The sequence below is a fragment of the Platichthys flesus genome, chromosome 23 (genome assembly GCF_949316205.1).
Source record: "Platichthys flesus chromosome 23, fPlaFle2.1, whole genome shotgun sequence".
Classification (NCBI taxonomy): domain Eukaryota; kingdom Metazoa; phylum Chordata; class Actinopteri; order Pleuronectiformes; family Pleuronectidae; genus Platichthys; species Platichthys flesus.
In genome coordinates, this window is record NC_084967.1 from 3558828 (window position 1) to 3579466 (window position 20639).

The 20639-nt window shown below is 40.6% G+C and overlaps 1 protein-coding gene across 2 annotated transcripts; it reads left to right on the forward strand.

The window, feature by feature from the left end:
- The first annotated feature begins 6204 nt into the window (after window positions 1-6204).
- slc26a5 (solute carrier family 26 member 5) lies at window positions 6205-20637 on the forward strand. 2 transcript variants are annotated; one of them, XM_062382731.1, is made up of 18 exons: window positions 6205-6361; window positions 8092-8470; window positions 9049-9188; window positions 9394-9504; window positions 11854-12035; window positions 12264-12428; window positions 12570-12805; window positions 12931-13078; window positions 14672-14785; window positions 14877-14954; window positions 15215-15310; window positions 16007-16113; window positions 16274-16343; window positions 16443-16535; window positions 17792-17893; window positions 18597-18803; window positions 18970-19024; window positions 19991-20637. In XM_062382731.1, the coding sequence occupies exons 2-18, from the start codon at window positions 8232-8234 to the stop codon at window positions 20134-20136; spliced, it is 2289 nt and encodes a 762-aa protein (XP_062238715.1). In that variant the 5' UTR covers window positions 6205-6361; window positions 8092-8231; the 3' UTR covers window positions 20137-20637. The 2 variants fall into 2 exon arrangements, with proteins under 2 accessions (XP_062238715.1, XP_062238716.1); XM_062382732.1 differs by having other exon boundaries at window positions 17792-17892; window positions 18647-18803.
- The last annotated feature ends 2 nt before the right edge of the window (window positions 20638-20639 follow it).

Here is a 20639-nt window from a genome sequence, read left to right on the forward strand (position 1 = left end):
AGCAGCTTTGTCTTGTCATTTATTGAACACTTTATTTTCATTGTAATTAATTATTGTGAGAGCAAGTAGCCGTTATCTAACTAGCGGCCAACTAAAACTTGATACAGGACACATGCTGGATTCATACCCTGACTATACGCAGCCCCAGGCAAAATAGACATGTGCGGCCCTATATCAAACCTTCACTGTGGACTAACAACTTTTTTGCACCAAAATCAGCAGGGGTAATTTTAAGCAGGTTTTTTTAAATGTGATTAAAGACAATTTCCATTGCCAGCAGAAGAGTTTGCCTCTCTGTTCAAACATATTCAGGCCAGAGTTATGTACAACGGTATGAGTACAATCCATTGTATGCCATACTCTCAAATGTTAAAAACCCATTAAAATGACTGCTCCCTTTAATGGTTTTCCAGTAAAGATATTTGTGTACACTAGACACACAACATCTGAGGCTTGTAACATAAAAGATACTTTTATTACACAGACTTTAAACCCAGCAGGGGCAATAAATAGCAACAACAACCCCAGAACTATTTAGTGTTCTCAGATCTAAGATTCTGCTTACAAAAACAACACATATAATCACTTATTCATGACAAAGGGCTCATAATTAAGATCACTCCAAGTAAATAATAATTAGGCTAATAATAATTCCAAATGTCCTTGACCAAAATGCCCTGATTGAACAGGGTTACTTTCACGTGTTGATCAAGAGAAAGTGTAAATATTGAGAAATGGCACTAACTGCAGCAGACAGGTCACGGAACTCCTCCGATCAGGCGTCAACATTTTTTTAGTCATGATTAATATTTATTTATCTCTTGGCTCATTTATCTCTTGGCTCAAGATCTTTGCCAATCCACCAGAGGCTAATAATAATAATAAAGTAGTAATAAAGGCTGCAAAAGCTTTTACACCAACTATTGGCTGAATAAACAGTGGTGTAGGTCAGTTTGCTTCTATGGCTGTTAGCAGCAATGCAGTGATGATATTGCAGCAGTAGAGGGCAGAGTTAAACTATGGAGTCTAATACCCAGGAAGATCAACAAGGGGTACGAAGTTTACAGGTTCATGCAGGGAAGAAAAATCCATAATAACAGAAAAGAACAAACATAACAGTTAAGTGTTGTCTAATAGTCGAGTAAACTTTGAGTGAAATAAGTTGAAATTTAACAACAAACACAGTGAGTCATATTTCAAATGATGTCAAGTTGCATTACAGAGCAGTGTGTATAAAAAAGATGTAGAGGGGGTGCGGAATCTTTATGTAGTCAGTCTGTAAAGCATCATCACATGTGATCAGACACAAGAGTGACTTCATCTTGTTATAATCCTTGTTTATCATTATCATTATTATTAAATATTGACATGCAAATGTGTTCAATATGTTGACACGCAATAATACGATACAAATACAAATACAGAGAAATTCCAAAAATAAATAAATAAATAACGCCTGCTTCATAATAGGAGTTTATTCGCATCTAATCACTTCAGTTCCAGGAAACTTCTTTGGAAATAACTAAACTACAAAACCAAACCATGTTCCGATAGAGATTTTACTATTTAGGTGAAAGGTGAGTTAAAAAGAAAAAAATCATGCAATCAGCCACAGATATCTGTATTATCAAGATGCCAACAAAGCCAACAGTCATACAAGACCACATAAAGCTTTAGCAATTAAAATCCCAGAGCAAGGGTGTGTTTTATTACAAATCACGGACACTCTTAAGAACAATGGGCTACATTGTGTCTAAAGTTTATCCAACTTACTAACCAACTTACTAACAGATAACTTTAGACAGCGCCAGGCAGCCGTTTCCCTGTTTTCAGTCGCCCAAATGTTGACTCGTTTTTTTTTTCAATCATGTGAATTATTTTTAAATTCAAAAGTATCTGAGCTCTTTAGCTACAAAAATCCGACACTTCCTCTAATCCAAACCCAAGAATAGTTGCAATTTAACTCTCATTATTTTAAGTTTTGCAATTAGTCAACATTATACAAAAACAAAACGTGTGCATCCCCTCCCTCTCTCTCTCTCTGCAATCCTGTATCATATGAGTGCGAAAAATGAGGCAAAAATAACATTTGTGTCACTTGGCACATGAAGGACCTTTGTTGTGATCAGTTCAATCTCACTCTGGAGGCTGGGGATAAATGATAGCACTGCTGTGGGTCCTGATTAAAGGAAGGTACTTATGACACTGACATTGAGCTACAAGGTTACCAGAGAGTTGAGACAATAGCAATAATAAGAAAGATGATACTGACAATTTTACCCAAAACCACAGCTTACATGACTTTAGTGATCCAATGTAAACTTCTTTTAAATACTGTGGTGAATACAACGAAGAGGAAGGGACAGAGGGAAGATTCTGTGATAGCAAGTCATTCCCTTGGAAAACTGGGTCACGGCAACCAGGAAATTCTTCCACTTCTAATCTCAGTTTTATGGGGTTTCATCAATACTTCCTTCTAAAATGTGTCACTATGATTCAACTTTTTCTGTACCACATCACGATGGCATCATGTCTTTGCCTGCCACTAGGGGCTCTCTCAATCAGAATAATAACAAATTATCAGACTCTAATTTATAGCAGACTATCACTGGATTATTTTGATGCTGAGGTACATTTAAAAACATGATTATCAGGCAGTTGTAACTGTATGGTAGAAATTAGAAAATCATGATGTTGCAATGAGGATGTCTATAAACCACTGAAAGAACATCCAATAACAGTTTATTGGAATGAAGGTCGTTTTCTGTACTTGTTAAGTTTGCTGAAAGTGTTTTCAATGTTCAGTAAGACACCTTTACTGTTTATCATTGAGGCCACTGACGCCATCCAACAAACAGACTAAGCTGACTCCCTTTTAAACTCACTGGCCAAAAATGAAAGCAGCAGAGTAGCAGATGTTTTTCACATATGCAGAAACAAGAGGAAATGAAACTACTATCACAACTTGAATGAATAAGTCGCTCAAGTTTCTTCAATTTCCTGTATTGGTGGACTGAGACTGTGTTTGTCTATTGTTCCTTAATGCAACTCTCCTTCCTCTGCTTAATAAATGACTCATGACTGTGAGACACAGAATTCATCCAGGAACAGATATTATACACATAAAACAAACTAAATATATGAAATGACAATTTATTGCAAATGTTGGACACATGGTTTCTAAAATATGCAGCACATTTTATTACCTTTGATAAGATGCACAAATGCCTTTTGTTATGATTAAACTCTCCAGAGTCTGTCCCCCAATAAAGATGATTAGCTCTCTGACTGTTATTGCCCCCCAATGGAAATAAGATGTTAATACAGAAAGATAGATGCAGAGACTGCTTCTCATTCTGTCCTCACGATTTTACTCCATACAATAAATGTAATTATAAAAACTATATAAACTGCTGCTTTTTCCCCCCTTTTTTCTGTAAATAATATAGAATTGCATATTATGTTATTATCGTACTTAATCCTGTATCTAGTGATACAGTTGCACATGATATTACGCTTGACATCAACAACTAGAATCCAATATCTACGATTTAAGCCTTGGAATCCCCTGTAATCATTGGTTAGTAATTGGTATGAATCTATGTATGATTCATACTGTTGAATGGTGTTGGGCTAAACAAACTTTGATTAAAGATGAATCTGGCCTTATTGAACCAAATTAAAGGATGTTGTGTTTATGTTATGGACTTTTTGGAGTTATTTCTATGACTTTATATTTGTTTCTATTGGCTCCTTTCCTGGCTGGGTGTGGCTTCTAGCCCCTTGCATCTGCCACCGGCTCCACTCACTTGGTCCGAATCATTGAATGAACTCCAAAAGCAGCTGCTGTGTCCAGTTGCATTTCAAGGGCCAGCTACATCCCCTTACACTTAAAAGCAGGCTCATCATACGCATTCATTTAGAAGTTCTAGTCTAAAGCTCAAAAATTACACCTAGGGTTGGAAATCCTGGTAAAGCAGCTGATACATCCCATCCCCTCCAGTCGGCCCTCTCATCAAAGTGACCAAAGCAGGTTGATCTGTGATAGACATAACTGGTTGTGTTTATTACAGTCCTACCAGGGCCCCAGACACAGGTAGGGACAAATCATTAGTAGGTTGATTCATACACAATTTACCAACCCTGCCTTTTAGAAAGCTTTAGCAGAAAGCTACCAGCATGGAGCGTTGTAATGGGCTTTCTGACTACTGTGTCATTCCAGTCTCATGTACATAGATGATCGTATAAGTGAAGGGGGTTCTCACTAAATTGTCGGGGGTCCCGTCTCAGCTCGAGCCCCAAGCAGTTGTTTACTTTGCTTACCCTGTTGAAACACCCCTGGCCGTATTTAGCAACTAGTTCTAAACTAATCTTTAGTGTTCACCATGTCTCTGCTGGTCCATTCTTCACCTTCTTCACTGGAAACCTATCATGTCTGCTTTTTTCATCTGTTTTACCACCTGCCTGATATGAACCTGTCTCTCTTGCTTAATAGGTTCTGCACTAGTGTCCCTGTCTCAACTATGCCTCGTACATCCGGGAAAAACCTGCACCTTCTCGAAACTCCTGTTCTGGAGCACGGAGATGTCAGCACCTTTTGTTATTTGTTCAACTGTTGATTGCACCACACTTACATGTACCTACCATACATACCTGACTATGGAGGTGTTCTGTGTTGTCATGCTGCAGCTCTACACAACGATTCAGCTCCTTGAACATGTGTATTACACTTTATCTATTGATATAATGACAACATTGGATCTCCCTACAGTCAAACACGAAGAATTTGTCAGCCATCTTATTCATTAGTTCCTTGTATTGTGATTTTTGGGTTGTCTCTTCTTCTCACGACTCTCTTCAAAACAAGTTTTCATCTTATTCAGATTTACAGATGACATCAAGATAAAAAATAAAAAAAAAATGATCATGGAATTTCATCATTGTGTGTGTGGAAACGGAAACTAAGAGCATTTGCTCTTTTTGTACTGTGAGAGAAGTAGTAGCAGGGCACAGGAGAAAGCTCGTGACTGCTACATGTGAAGGCATGACTGCTCTGGATCTGGTTCTGCTGTCATCATCCAGCACCCTGCCCCCTTACACACAGAGAGCCACAGGAAGGGAAGACCTCTCACTCTGATGGTAGCTTCAAGAAATTGCTGCTCTCGTTGTGGGCCCGCAGCATAGATTTCATGTTTTCACAGAATTCCTCTGAATAAAAATAGTTTAGGTCTTCAGAGCAAATAACCACTAGCATTAAGGTTGAAGTGTGGATAATCTGATCTAATCTCATATCTATCTATCTATCTATCTATCTATCTATCTATCTATCTATCTATCTATCTATCTATCTATCTATCTATCTAGGAATATTTTTGTTGGTTTTTCTGTAAACATTTTTCACAGCGGACGTTTTGACATGAAATAGCATTAAACTACAGGACACTACTTAAAGCTCTGTGCCTAAACTGAGCAGAAGCTTAATCAAGTGATGATAAGATGTGATTTCATGTCGAAATGGCTGCTCTGAAATACGTGTCTATGTACGGGGGCTTAGAGAGGTCAATGCACGGCAAATTAAGATAACTTCATCTGTTTGACGACACATGCTGCAAAATGAAAAGTCACAACACATGCAAATACAGAAAGGTGCTGCAGATTGATAAAATCGACACCAGAAATGTTTCCAGGGGACCAAAGAAGGTGATGAACTGGCTGTAGATAAATCCTTGATGACGTTATTGAAGTATATTACTTCTCAGAGGTGATGGAACTTCATGCATTTGTTGTGAGTTTTTGCAGTGCATGTGTCGTCAAATTGATAAAGTTGTTTTTATTAATTTGCAGTGTGTTTGTCTCTCTCAGCCGGTGTAAGTTCAGGGCAAAGTATAAGTAGATAGATTCAGCTGACTAAATGAAATATAACAGCTTATGGTGCTTTGAGTTGGGCAAGGCAACAAATTATTATCATCACTAAATTAATATGTTAAACTGAAAAGCTGGGGGACGACCATAGACTGGTTGATGTAAAGATGTGACGTCAGGGCGCAAGAATTCCGCCAGATTTAAAAAAACAAGCGCTTCCAAACTTCGGGACTACAAATCGGCTGACTGCAAGCGGACTGCGCATGCGCAAGGATCAGCGCTCAGGGCGGAAAGTGGAGAGGGATTTTACAGCGGAGTCGGTCGTCCTGTCGACACAGACCATCTGTGTTGTGTGGCAGAAAGTGTGTGTGTTTGTGTGTGTGTGTGCTACGTGTTATCGGTTGAAGGTCGATTCCTCTGTCACAGCCTCCTCCACAGACTGAGACTAATAAATGTTCCGGAGCCGCAGCATCCTCACGCCGGCTGGAGGAGGACGGAGGTAAGAGCCTGCCTCCATTAGCATCTTCGTGTTAGCTTAAGTGTTGAAGCGGAGGGAGCTAACCAACCAGCGCACAGAGAGGGTATGGTGAGGCGGAACACCGGCTAACAGAGCTCAAACTTTCATATCAGTATAATTTATAAAGAGATGAACTCGTATGTGGCAGCGAGCGGTGGCACTTCCGGTGGCCCCCTCTCTGCTCCTGACCGTGGACATCGATCGGTGTGGAGAGGTTACCCTGTGGGGCTAAACCTCCACCACTTAAAATACCAATACTCTGAGTTTAATACTAAAACTATAATATTTGCTTCATTATTTGGTTGACAGTAGGATCTTTGAAACAACTTGGATGATTTCGTAATATTTTTATATTGGGTGTGTTCCTCTTCTGCCAGTGCTGACTGAGTCCACAAGTTGCATCAGGAACAACCAGCATGGCGTGGAGATCACAACATATGATGCCATCTAGCGATCAAGGCAAATTAGATAGATGTAATTCAACAGATAGTAAGAGATTGATATGTAGCAGTTAAAAAAAAAAACATAAAGAGAAAAGTAAATAAATACATTGATTAAAATAAACAATATTCCACACGGTTGTGCAAGAATGAATGAATCATCTTGACATGAATTGTCTTTGGCATGGCGTCTTGAATTCAATTCTGAAATGAACAACAATATTTCGCATATTTAGCACCAAACATTCTAAAAAAAAACGGTGTCATGAGTTTCTGTTGTTGCATTTGAACATATTTACAGCAAAATTTGGGAACCTAGTCAGTTAAAGAAATGTTAGTCTTAAAACTAAATATTCAATGTAAATATCAAATCTTAATGTTAAATGTAAATCTGATCGATAAATCTTTAATATTTGTCTTATTTGTAAATGGAGAGTGCTGGTCAGTGAGAGTACATACATTAAAGTTGTAGTCAGCATTATCCACAGTCTTCCCCAGGTTCAATCCAGAGTCAAGGCTGTGCCATCTCCCTGGGAGACAAAGTGTTGTCTTTGAAAGCCCTTTGGCAACTTACAGCAGTCCCATAATAACACAGAGTAACCATCCAGCTAAAAGAAGCAATTTCCTATTGGATAAAATTACTGTTTGTGTTCATTCGCCACCACAAACATCGGCCCTGGTGCCACAGTCAGCAGCAGCCACAGTCAGGCAGCAGCTGACTGTGGCACTTCCCTGTAGCGATGCCATGTCGACCAGGTCTAATCAGTTACTCTCTGAGGAATCGGCTTCATTTTCCAATGATTACTTAACATTACATTTCATTTAGCTGATGCTTTTGTGCAAAGCGTCTAACAATAAGTGCATTCCACCATAAGGGTACAAACCCAGAACAACAAGAAATCAGAATGATGATAGAAATCATAAAAAAACACCAGAAGTGCATCTTTCTCATTTTGAAAGTTATAAAAGGTAAATGTCTGCTCAGTGGCACTGTCATTAGTTAATTTATTTCTCTCAGACAAACTCTTTCCCAATAATAGATCACATATTATACAAAGTATATATTTGCATTAGCTGTACGTCAGATAATATATTTACTAAAGTAGGAGGCCTTGCAAATCCTACTGTATTCTTTCGCTATCAGCACAAAAGTGTACACAACACAGAGGCCTGCTGGGTTATCATCTTGCTATCATTTAATAGTAGCGAAGCAAAAGGCAAACAGTCATTATTGGAATGATAACCGCCGTATCTTGTCTGTTCTTGCCCCAGGAGCAGAAAACATAAAGTTCAGACAGATTGAAGTCGGAGACTTTAAAGGAATCAACAAGACACTGTCTAGGACAATGACGGAGACGAGTGAGTGGGGGACATAATAAATACTGGAAAGACATAAACTCTGATTTAACACCATGAGCCTGCCTGTGGACATGGAGCAAGATGGAGCTGTAGCCAGGGAGGATGGAGCTGTGGCCAGGGAGGATGAAGCTGTAGCCAGGGAGGATGGAGCTGTAGCCAGGGAGGATGCAGACCCGACGCTGATGTACAGGATAGAACGTCCAGTCTATAATGAAACCTCCATCCGGTCGCAGCTTCTCAGCCGCAAAACAAACTCCACCACCTTCAAGGAGCGGCTGGCAAATCACTTCAGGTAAGATTAAGCTGACAAATGTACTTAATGATTTATTCTGTGACGACAATCTTGATCTAAATAGTGAGTCATATATAACTTGTAAGAATTGTTTGTACAGAGATTAAATCTATAAAAATAACATTAATATTGTGCTGTTCTGATGTGATTGATCCGTCTTAAAGATGTTTATCTGAAGTATCATTCTTTGGGAAGCATAACCATCATATATATTATGATTGCCTGTTTTTGTTAAATAGGCAGGTAAGCTTTATGCAAATTGTATGCAATTATAAACGGAAAAAACAACCAATCTAATGACAGGGTGTGCTGTGAGTCCATGTTTATTATTTATTCATATGAATCATTCATATCATTCTACCTATTTGTGAAAAGGGTGGTACATCTAGAAATATGTCTTATGTCATACCTTAATATGTGCCACCTGGGCTCAGGTGTCAGATGAGAGAAGAAATCCCAAGAGGCACTCTGTGTGGTTAAATATATAAATGCATTCTGGGATTGTGTGTGAACAGATTGACATTTTTTTCTTAAATCACAAACTAATGCAGTGCTGAATCTTCTGTTTTATTATGTAGGTGTTCTTCAGCTAAGGCCAAGGCAGTGGCTCTGAGCTCCATGCCCATCCTAACATGGCTGCCGTCCTATCCAGTCAAGCAGTACTTATTCTCAGATGTGGTCTCAGGTCTCAGCACGGGAATAGTGCAGCTCCCTCAAGGTCAGTGTCCCGCAGCTCCAGCTCTGCTATGACACAAGGGTTAAACAGTGTGAAGGAGCAGCTGCTGACTCCCGAGCGGCTGCTGCTGCTTCATGCTGTCATTGTTTTGGTTTATCCACTGCTCTGAGGTTGTGATGCAATCACTCGGTCACTGGAAATGTTTATTTACAGCTCTCTCCCTCTCTCTTCTCTCCCCGACCCACAGGTCTAGCCTATGCTATGCTGGCAGCTGTGCCCCCAGTTTATGGTCTGTACTCCTCCTTCTACCCTGTTCTGCTCTACACCTTCTTTGGCACTTCCAGACACATATCAGTAGGTGAGAAATCAACCAAAAGGTTCTCATACAGACATACATCTCCTCCTGCTGTGTTTGGTGCCAGTATGGAGACTTTTTGGTGTTACATCATGTCGTCAAGTGTCGTCCTGGAAAGATAATATTTTATGTTCAATGTTTGTTGTCACAACAAAAGGTTTTGCAGATGCATCTAACAGATAATCACTCCTGAAGCCCCAGCTTCCTAAGTTACTATTGCTGTGCCTGCTTTTTGTTCCTGCACAGCACACATTGCAATGATGTCTAATTTTGGACTTCTTGATGCTACAAAATTTATTCATAAATGTTTATAAGTAATGGCACGATCGTGTTGGTTTAAAGCAGAACTGTTGCTGGCAAATTCAATTAAGTGGTTGTACTTGAAAATAGAATCATGCAAACAGGTTTTAGAAAGGCACTTGACGGATATATACTGTATGTGACACTGTGCTATCGTGAACAAAAGGCGGAAGGTACATGTGAATTGGTTGCCATGGCGCTGCCAAAAGAGCACATGTTATGAAGCTGAAACTCAATTACAGCTGCCATTGTCTCCAGGAGCCTGACAGGTTCAGTACCCAGCGTGAGCTGATAAACTGCAGCACATTTGTTTTCATTGAAACATGGCTGCATGGCAACACTATGGATACGGCCATCGAGCTGCAAGGCCCAACTCTGAGGTGTTCAAATTCTGTGTTTGTGTCCAAAGTGTTAACTTTAAAAGACACTTAAATAAACAGTGTAACAGGAAAGTTCAGGAACTTCTGCAATCACCATGTCCTCAGCAGACACGAGGAGTGGGATGGTGAAACTCACTCCACACCCTGGCATCTCTGTGACTGTTCCAGGCCAGCTCATATTTCAGCCCTAACCTATGACTCCCTCTGACCAGCATATAATAAACTAAACCTGCTTCACCTTTTCAAACTAAAGAACTTATCTGATCAGCGTAACAAATGCACAACAGGAAGCAGGTGGTTGCTCTATAAAATGGCCTTTTCTCAAAATGTTATCCAATCACAAGTTACTCTGGAAATGATCCCTTAACTTCTGGCTGACAATAACTGGGCTGCTCTTCAAGTGCTGGGAAAGATGACCTGTTTACGCAAAGGGGTTTATACACACATACTCACACTTTGAAGTGCATGACCCCACAGTCCCCTGGAAATCCTGACAGTGCTCAGCACCAAGCCTGGATATAGAGCTAAGTTTAATTAAGACACAATGTTTGACAAAGGATGGTGATATTTGATTGTGTGGTTGATCGGCTAAGTTGTCCTGAAGGCCATAAAAGATGACTGACGTCCGATTAAGATTAGACAAGTTTGATTGTACTTGATCCTTTGACAAAGTTCTTCTAATTCTTTCCTACGCCTCATAATACAGATGCAGCTGCTTTGAACTGCAGTCGAACTGTGCTGCATAATATTATCAGGTGCTTCGGATGTTTGGCCAGTTATTTTAATGGTTGACTTTATGCTTTAACATTACACTCTGATGGAAGGGGTTTTTGCAGGACTGTTGGATTCAATAGTATTCATCTTAGCTAGGTGTTCCTAATTAACTGAGTGTTTGTCACTGTGCAAAAATATTGTTTTCATTTGTCAATGGCCAAAAAATAGGGGAACTTTTTTGTTGTTTGCTTGATTAACAAAGTAACATAGATTATTTGAAAAAAGGAGCATTGAAAGGGCATTGTATAGACATAAGGCCAATAATAGACAATAACATAATTATTATTATTGATGTGATGAATAACTTGTGCACTGTACCTACTCTGTCACAGTCATAGACATTGTGACAGATGATAGCCAGAAGGTTTGGCAGCAGCCACAGTTTAGATGCTTCGTTGTACCATCAACATTTGCCGTTGTATTTTAAGGAAATATTTTTTTTGTGCCATTTTAATAATAATAATAAAAGAATCATAACATAATAAGGTCAAGACCTGAAATATATATATAGAGAAATCCAACGGTTCCCACAATTCCAATCCTATGATGTTAGGTTAGTCGATGAGGATCCTGATCTAAATGAATGGGTCTCTTCAAGACAGCGAGTGTTGTGAAGTGCTCTCCATGTGCTCAGCTGACATGAGCAGCAGGATTATGACACCCCCCCCCAGCTTCTCACAAACATGGCTACTTTGTTCTCTACAGTTTAGTTATAGTCATTTTAAATGTCAGCTCCGAACAATTGGGTATAATTGCTGTTAGTGCCTGGATACATTGCCTGTTCCTTCAAAGACCTACTGTACTGTACATGATAATATTCAGTCTTGATGCCACACACATGGTTTTGGTGAGGCTGTTCTTTTATAACACAATATGTTTTTGTGTGTGTCTTCTTTAGGAACCTTTGCAGTTATAAGTCTGATGATCGGGGGTGTTGCCGTGAGGGAGGCCCCAGACTCGATGTTTCAACTCCTGCCTGTGAATGGATCCAACATGTCTGCCATCGTTGACACGGATGCTCGTGATGCCAGGAGGGTTCAGGTGGCCGTGATGCTCACCACCCTGGTGGGAATCATCCAGGTCAGCATTCAAACAACCCGCACATTCATAAGCTGCCTTCATTCCCCACAGGGTGTCTGCTATTTAGTTAGGACATCACAATGAAGGGATCCAGCCTCCTCAAATCACTATTTACACAAAGCAGCAGGATGTCTGAATCACCATTGAAGTTTTTATTTGAACCAAAGCTAAATAGATAGTCCTTATCCCCTTACCTCTTTCTTTATTTTGGTTTCCTTTTTTTTCCAGTTCGTCTTCGGTCTTCTCAGGTTTGGCTTCGTGGCGATCTACCTCACAGAGCCTCTGGTGCGAGGCTTCACGACAGCAGCGGCCGTGCATGTTTTCATCTCCCAGATCAAGTACCTGCTGGGGGTGAAGACACAGCGTTTTAGCGGACCCCTCTCTGTTATTTATGTGAGTTTGATTTCTTCTAGAGGGATTTCTGGCAGTGATCAGCATCTGATCACTCAGACGACTGTTGTAGGTGGCTTGGGACTAATTTGTTTACTTAAATTTATCATAACTGGTTACACTCTCCTCTCTCTCATACTTCAGAGTGCCAAGGCGGTATTCACAGACATCACCAGCACCAACGTCGCCACTCTCCTCCTGGGCCTTGCGTGTGTCATTGTCCTGTACTCTATTAAAGACATGAATGACCGCTTCAAAAAGAAACTGCCTATCCCCATTCCTGGAGAGATTATCATCGTCATAGTGTCAACCGGCGTCTCGTATGGCCTGTCGCTGTCGGCAGACTACCAGGTGGATATTGTTGGGAACATACCCACAGGGTAGGTTGCTAGTTTTCCATCGTCAAGGGAATTTTTAGGATCTTAATGACCTCATAACATCTCAGTCGAAACATATTTTCACATGGGGATGGATGTATTACACATGTTTTTTTATGTGTCCTCAGGCTTCTCCCCCCTGCTGCCCCAGATTTCTCTCTGTTACCCAATCTGATCACAGACTCCTTTGCTCTAGCGATTGTGGGATTCTCAATGGACATCTCTCTTGCTAAGACCTTTGCCCTGAAGCATGGGTACAGTGTGGACGGCAACCAGGTGAGTGCAGACGTTTGAGAGGCCCCCGGAAAATTCACATGTTCCGGCACAATGAATTCTGTGATGGATAAGCATGTTTGGCCACAATTATGTAACCAGGCTACCGTCTGCCTTTTCTGAGGTTAAGGATAAACCTGAACGCGAACTTTATGCTATGTATACATGTTAATCCTCAAATTTTTAAGTGTAAACATGAAACTAGGACATGAAACAGGTCAAAGGTTGCTGGTTCAAGACAGTGGAGGTATAAGGGATGTATTGCTGGTTAATTGCAGATCACTACTGTCCATGTCACCACAATCTCGGATTGGCCGTGTATCCCAAGGTGTATTTCAGACGAGTGGTGGCCTCTGGGTAGAGCAATATGTTTACCGAACATCGGCACCAGCCTCGGCCCTTATCACCCAAGGCTCTTGAGGTCTCTTTGTCTTTCAAAGTTGAGGTCATTGTCAGTGTATCTGTTTTATGCTTAGATATTTGTATAATTCCAGTTTTGCATTCATCACATGCCTCACTAGCTTGTTAGCAGACATTTTCCTTCGCTCTGCTCACGTGTGCTCACTCGGACATTCTCTGAAATGTTCTGTAAAATATTTGGAGCAGTTGACTAGAAAATCTGGAAAATGTCTGGGCTTCAGTGCAGGTCTGATGGCAGCTCTAGATTATCTCAGTAACCAGCAAATTATTGTACCAAGTTATGTTTTGTCTGTTTGAAACCACAGTGGAAACAAAAGACCTTGTTTTTTTGTTTATGCTTTGTTTTTGGTTCACGTTACTCAATGACTGAGAAACTAGACAAAATAAATACAGGTCTACCTAACCCTTATTGCAGAGTTTATATGTCGTATGATACAGTATCTGACATGTTAAGGAAAATCCCATGTTGAGCTCTAAACGTCTCTGAGCCCATTGGACGACCACACGATTCAACCATTTCAACACAAACATTGGTGCTTTTGTAGTTTGAGTTCCAGACGACGCTTTGCTGATCTCTTTTAACAGCTTTCTGCATGTAAAGGCTGATAAATAAAAAATCTAACAGCCAATGCATTTGGGTCAATGTGTGCCACCTCTCAATAAGGACTTTTGATCTGGTCAAACTGGGACACTTTTCAACCCCAGCTACAAATTCTGCACAATCAGAATCAGAATCTATTCATAGAGATTAATGTCCGACACCTATTGTACTGGACTTTGCAGGATAACTGGAGATCACAGTGGTTTGCTCTAGATTCTTGTGTCAACATTTGCCTCTGTAGATTTTTTGCGGTCATTTCCTCCTGTGGTTAACAAGAGGAACAGTTTCACCCTTCCCTTCCAAGCATTAAAGAAAACCTGTGATAGCCTTCTGTTATCATAAAAACTCAGTTTGTCCTGTTTTTCCTGCAAAAAACACGACGATCGAGAGGACCCACTCCTGATGTAATTATACAGTATTTAATATGAAGGGCAATTCTTGAGTAAGGAAAACAACAATTCGTAGCCCTAACCCTTATTTTATATAACATGTCTGCAAATTCTCCTAAATCTTACACACTGGACCTTTTTAATTGCATTTGATTGGTTTACCTGAATGACTTGCTCTACCTTCAGGAGCTGATTGCCCTCGGCCTGTGTAACTTCATCAGCTCTTTCTTCCAAACCTTCGTCGTCTCTTGTTCCATGTCAAGAAGCCTGGTGCAGGAGAGCACAGGAGGGAAAACACAGGTAACACACAAACACACACAATTTGGATTGTAAACTTTGATTAGGCGAAGAGATGATGTTGATCATTTTGTGTGTATGTGTGTGTGTTCAGATCGCGGGGCTGCTGGCGTCTCTTGTGGTGCTGCTGGTGGTTGTTGCCATTGGTTTTGTGTTCCAGCCACTCCCTCAGGTGGGTGCCACTGTGGAGCTGATGGAGCAGAACTTCCAGCTTCCTGTGTGGCAGCTCGCCATCACAGGTGGAGCTGCACGCATTTTTCATCTTCTTATCAGTCTGTTGAACAACGGCTGACAGCTGCACCGATACAGCCTCCAAGTCACTAAAACTAGTAAAACTGCATGTGTTACCTGATGCGATCAGAGGACTGCCAGACTTTTTAAATGTGTTCTTACATTGCTCTGTTCACTATTGTCTTTCGATGTCTTTCTCAGACTGCGCTGGCTGCCATCATCATGGTCAACTTGTTGGGGATGTTCAAACAGTTCAGAGACATTCCTAATCTGTGGAGGACCACTAAGATCGAGCTGGTCAGTGTGTTGAAATTAAACCTAACATCAGGAATGTCACTGTGCAGTCGAGCCCCTCAGACAGCAGCCAATGAAAACCTGAAGATGCACAAACAAACTGGTCCAGGTCTTGTTTGTGTGTTTTTTCCGCTGTGGTTCTATATGGATGTGATTTAAACTGTGATGAGCCTCTTCACTCAAAATAGCCTCATTACCATGAGCAAAGCACACTGTGACATCAGCAGCTGTTGTTTACTGCCACTGTACTTTAACATTTTGTTTATGTACGCTCTGTAACAGAGTTTACCTGTGACGCAAGACACATTTCAAAAGGGACATTGTCAGTTAAGCACGATCTAATCTAATCATTGTTCAGCCTGGGAAAAAAACATGTCAAGATTAGCATGATGTGATGTTAGATTTGTCGCACTGTAACGCCAGTAGATCATTGAACTCCTCTTACCATCACTTTAGGCAAATAAGATGCAGTGAGCCTTGGTCACTTGTGGTGTGTGCCAGTTTGTTCCCTCTCATAGGAGGAAGAGAGGATGACGCTGTTTCTACTTTCTCTATAATAATAAATTCATTTGTATAGCACTTTTCAATAAAAGTAAGAGTAAAACATTTTTAAATGTACAGATAGTAAAAGTCATAGAGATCATACGATAAAAGCTCAGCTTGTTAGTTTATTTCTGTTTCTTCCCTTTTCTCTCTCAGGTCATCTGGCTGGTAGCATTCGTAGCGTCTGTGCTGCTGGGCCTGGATTTTGGCCTCTTGGTGGCCATTGTGTTTGCCATACTAACAGTCATCTACAGAACACAGAGGTACTGATGACAGGTGTCTTTATTCCCCTTATTTGCTGTATACACCTAATCTCATGTTTCATAAGATGTGCAGACAATTTGGGCTGGGAGATGCTCTGATCATCCTCGCTGAAGATTTGAGTTCAAAAGGGAAATTTCTTTCCCTTCTCTTGTCTTTCAGCTCCAAAAGTGCAGTTTTGGGTTATGTCCCGGGTACTGGGCTGTACTGTGATGTGGATGAGTATGAGGAGGTGAGTCTGTGGGATATACAAAAAATACAACAACTCTTCAGTCTGAACGCAGGATAAAAAATTCCTAACAGGTGATTTTGTTCTGTGTTTTGTTCCCAGGCAGTTGAATATGAGGGGATTAAGATTTTCCACTTGAATGCTTCCATCTACTTTGCCAACAGTGACCTTTATGTGAATTCCCTCAAGGAGAAGGTAATCCTATCCATTGTGTGTGTGTATGCGTCGCCTATTTATATCTAGAATTGACCAATGTTGTGTCCACACTGAGGTTTAGATTCCGCTGTTTTGAAGGATCTAGTCTCTATTGTGTTGTACAATCTACCCAATTCCACAAACTTCTGTATGTGGAATGTAAATCTTTGAACCTTTGATCTGATCTGCTTCACACTTGGTAAATGTATTGGTTAACGCCCACCGAAGTGCAGTGTCAGATTTGGTGCAATTTGGACGGAATATACATTTAATATTAATACAAATTTAATAAACCGGTGACCAATCCTCTTCAGAAGTCAGTGGGTGTGGGGTAGTGTGCCTTCTTTGTCCTCTAATAAACTACAGCAGAGCTAGTCAGCTAATACAATATAATATCTGGCCCGCCACATCATTTGGATTATTGAATAATCTTTATTTCACCATATTGGTCTGACACAGACATTTGCACGTGTTGTGGGTGCTGATCTCCGTCATGGCAGCAACATTCATAGAATCACTTCCTTTAGAAACTTCTCTTCAAAGTAAAACACAACTTGTATTGCTCTAATGCCATACATTGACCTGAAATGCAGAGCATTTTGTTTTTTTTGTAAAGTTGGGTAACACAAAGTTTTCTAAATGCACCATAGACTGTTTATAAAAAGCTCTGCCACAACGTACTGCGCACAAAGAATAAAAAGTGACAGTGTGTTGTAGATCTGTTTTGAGGAGCCTACTGACGATAAGGAATAATTCAGAAGTAGCTCCAGAGCATTAACACAGGTCAAGCTAAAAGGCAACTGCTCTAGTTTATTTCAATGAGGGTTGTTCTAAGTAACAGACACACATCTTTGCACAATACAATATAGTTTGCCTAACACAAACACAATATAGTTCAACAGCATCCTCCCAAATGATCTGACGGTTTGATCCACTCATTTCCAAAATTAACTTTGGTAAACATATTGGACGGTTTTAGTTTCAGCTACGTGTTCCTAGTTATTATATTGTTTTGATCTGTATAGTTGTGCACATAGCATCTCCCATGATCTAACTGTATTCACTCATTAGAACCATGTGGATTATTAATAATCAAATTGTATTTGTAAAACCCATATTCATATATCTACATTGTGTATCTTAATCTCATTGTGCTGAGCAAGGTGTAAGACCCTCAACGAGGAACAGTACAACATCAACCTATTGTCACTTTGAAAAGTTTCCTCTCGTTCACCGTGATGTTGATGTCTTCACAGACGGGAGTGAGCCCTGAAAACCTACAAGCTGCACGGAAAGCCAGGAAAAAACAGGAGAAGGCAAACGGCAACCACAACGCTGACCTGACTATCTGTGTCAAGGTGAGTCAATATGTGCTCTGTCAGCTTTGTGGACTGTGTAAGCATGACTGGTATATCACGTTGAAATTGTTGACTCAGGGGATTGTGTAAATCCTGTTTCCCATGTTTGATATTTAGAAAAAACAACCTCAGCAGTTTTTTTACAGACCATGTTTCCAAGGCCTTAGTTGACTTGAAAGGAAGTGATTGAATTACAGGGATTGTCTGTGTACAACTTCTGTGACAAGATGGAATGAAATCTATGTAGAACATTTAATTAACCCAACCCACGATCCCCAGTGTTCACCTGCAGTAATAGTGAAGGAGAAATACATGTCAGCCTGTTGAGCTTTACAAAGCTTCCAAATACTTAAAGGACCATGTCTAGAATTTGGATATTAATAAATCTGATTTCCTAAGACTTTAAATATCATGTTCAAAAGGACAAAAAACATGATACATTTTCGGCAGCCCTGACCTTGACCTTTTGAACACCAAATTCTAATGAATTTATCCTTGAGTCCAAATTACCATTTATGCCCAATTTCAATAAATACCTTCAAGGCATTTTAAATTATATTGTTCAAATGAAAGAGACGGATTTGCAACCCAAAAAATATAGAGCCATTGGAAATACACACAACTAACAACTAACACATAACTAACCTGAGAGTCCTTGACTTGTTGAAATCCCTTCGTAAAAATGCAGTTTCTTTGGTTGTAGTACAAGAATCAGGAAGTGTCTCATGAGGCTTTGTCCGATAACCACTTGTTGGAGGAGCACAGGAACGGACCATCAGGGGACCGCAGCGCCGAATCAAACACAGAAGAGGTGGTCCACCTTAAATCTCCCAGCACCGTCCACTCCATCGTCCTGGACTGGACGCCTGTCTCCTTCGTCGACTCTGTGGGAGCCAAAGCCATCAAACAGGTACCTATCTCTTTTTGTCATCACGTCAGGAGGAAACGTTTTGTGTAGGTTTCACTCCCCTGCTGTTTCATCGGAAGAATTTGTCGTATATTTTTTCTGTAGAACTTGAATGTCTAAACAACTTCATGTCACTTTCAGTCACTGAGCGTGTGTTGTGTGTCTGCAGGTCATCAAGCAATACGCAGAAGTGGATGTGCAGGTGGTGATAGCAGCCTGCAGCCGTAAGTCATCAGGATATTTCTCCACATTTCTAGACAATCACAGGAACTGTCACTACGTTTTGTATCAGTCACTCACTTGATCACTGCAGGCAGGAAAGGTTTTATGACTCCGAGCTTGAAGTTTAAAGTGATGTGGGAACTTCTCACATCTCTCACTTTCGATTCACTCGTGCTGCGCCTGAACTCTTGATCCTTGTTTATAATCTGGAGCTACTTCCGAATGATTCCTTGTTAGTGAGTTCTCTTAAAACAGTTCTGACTTATACTGTCACTTTTTATTAACAGTCTATGGTGCATAGTGAGTTTGGAAAGCTTGGTGTTCATCCTATCTGGTTTATCAGCAGTGAAGACTTTATAATCAGTGTATTTTTCATAAAATTCAACAGAATTAGTTTAGTTCCATTATATACATGTTTGAATAATTGTCTCAGCGTCTGTTACTGTTGCAGACATTTGTAAGTCAGCTATTTTAGAGGTCTGTCTGGCAAGAAACACACTCTTCGGGCCCAAGTTCACAACTTAACAAAATAAAAGCTCTGTAATTCAGCTCAATAGAAGGCATTGCAGCAACAAGGCAAACGTTGTGCTTTTAGTTTGAAGAGAAACTGCCCTGACAGAAAGGGGTTCATGAATGTTGTTGCCATACCACAGATGAGAAAAAAGTATTCATTAAAAAAACGATCATAAGGATTTACTGCAGAACTATTGTGATAAGGCCACACGCAGCAGGTTTTACCTCAGTGAACTGGCAACATTTGCTTGTAAAGATCGTCTAAGGTCTCAGCAGCAGTATTATTACAATGAGAAACAAACTAAGTGAGGGTGGCGTCACACTGAAGCTCTTTCACAATTTTTGCAGGAGGCCTGCGATTACATTCCTTCGTTAAAAATGGGTTAACATAAATACTCTTGTAAGAACACAGCTTGTCTGACTCTGTCTTTTCAATCTGTGCTTTATTCTGAAAGGAGTGGTGTTGGCTGACCTGGACACCTTACAGTTCTTCACCGGGGACATGACCACAGACATGGTGTTCCCCACAGTCCACGACGCCGTGCTGCACTGCACTAGTCCCCGCCCCACAGCTGCTCCGGCCAATGAGCTGGCCCGATAGCAGACGACACCTGCGGCCAAGAACAGATCAGCAGTTCTGACTTGGTCTGGAAATGTGGGTGGTGCCACAACCGGGAAAGGGAAAGATGTCGCAGTGGAGATGAACTTAATCAATGTGTGATGGTGCTGCAGGTTTTTCCTTCATGTGGTGCACTCCTGTGCCCTAAGCAGCGAGATGGTGAAGTTCCATAAGATTTTTTATCCACTCACACATTCGGGATCAAGTTTCCAGCCTCATTTGTCGTTCATCTTCTCTCCAGAGGAAATTATTTAGACTAACATATCTGTAGATCTATTGAAGTTGTCACTGCTCTGCTGGGAGGACTACGTATTTAGTAAACTGCTGCTGTATGAGTGACATTGTCAGTATTTTCTGTAAGAGTCCAGTCTGCTGGTTTCAAATGTGCTAGTAGAAGAGAAGTTGGGTTCTGATGCTAAATGTGTGTCTAAGATTTTCTGCTGTATTTGTGTAATTGTGTATTTAAACGAGCAAAACTGTAAATG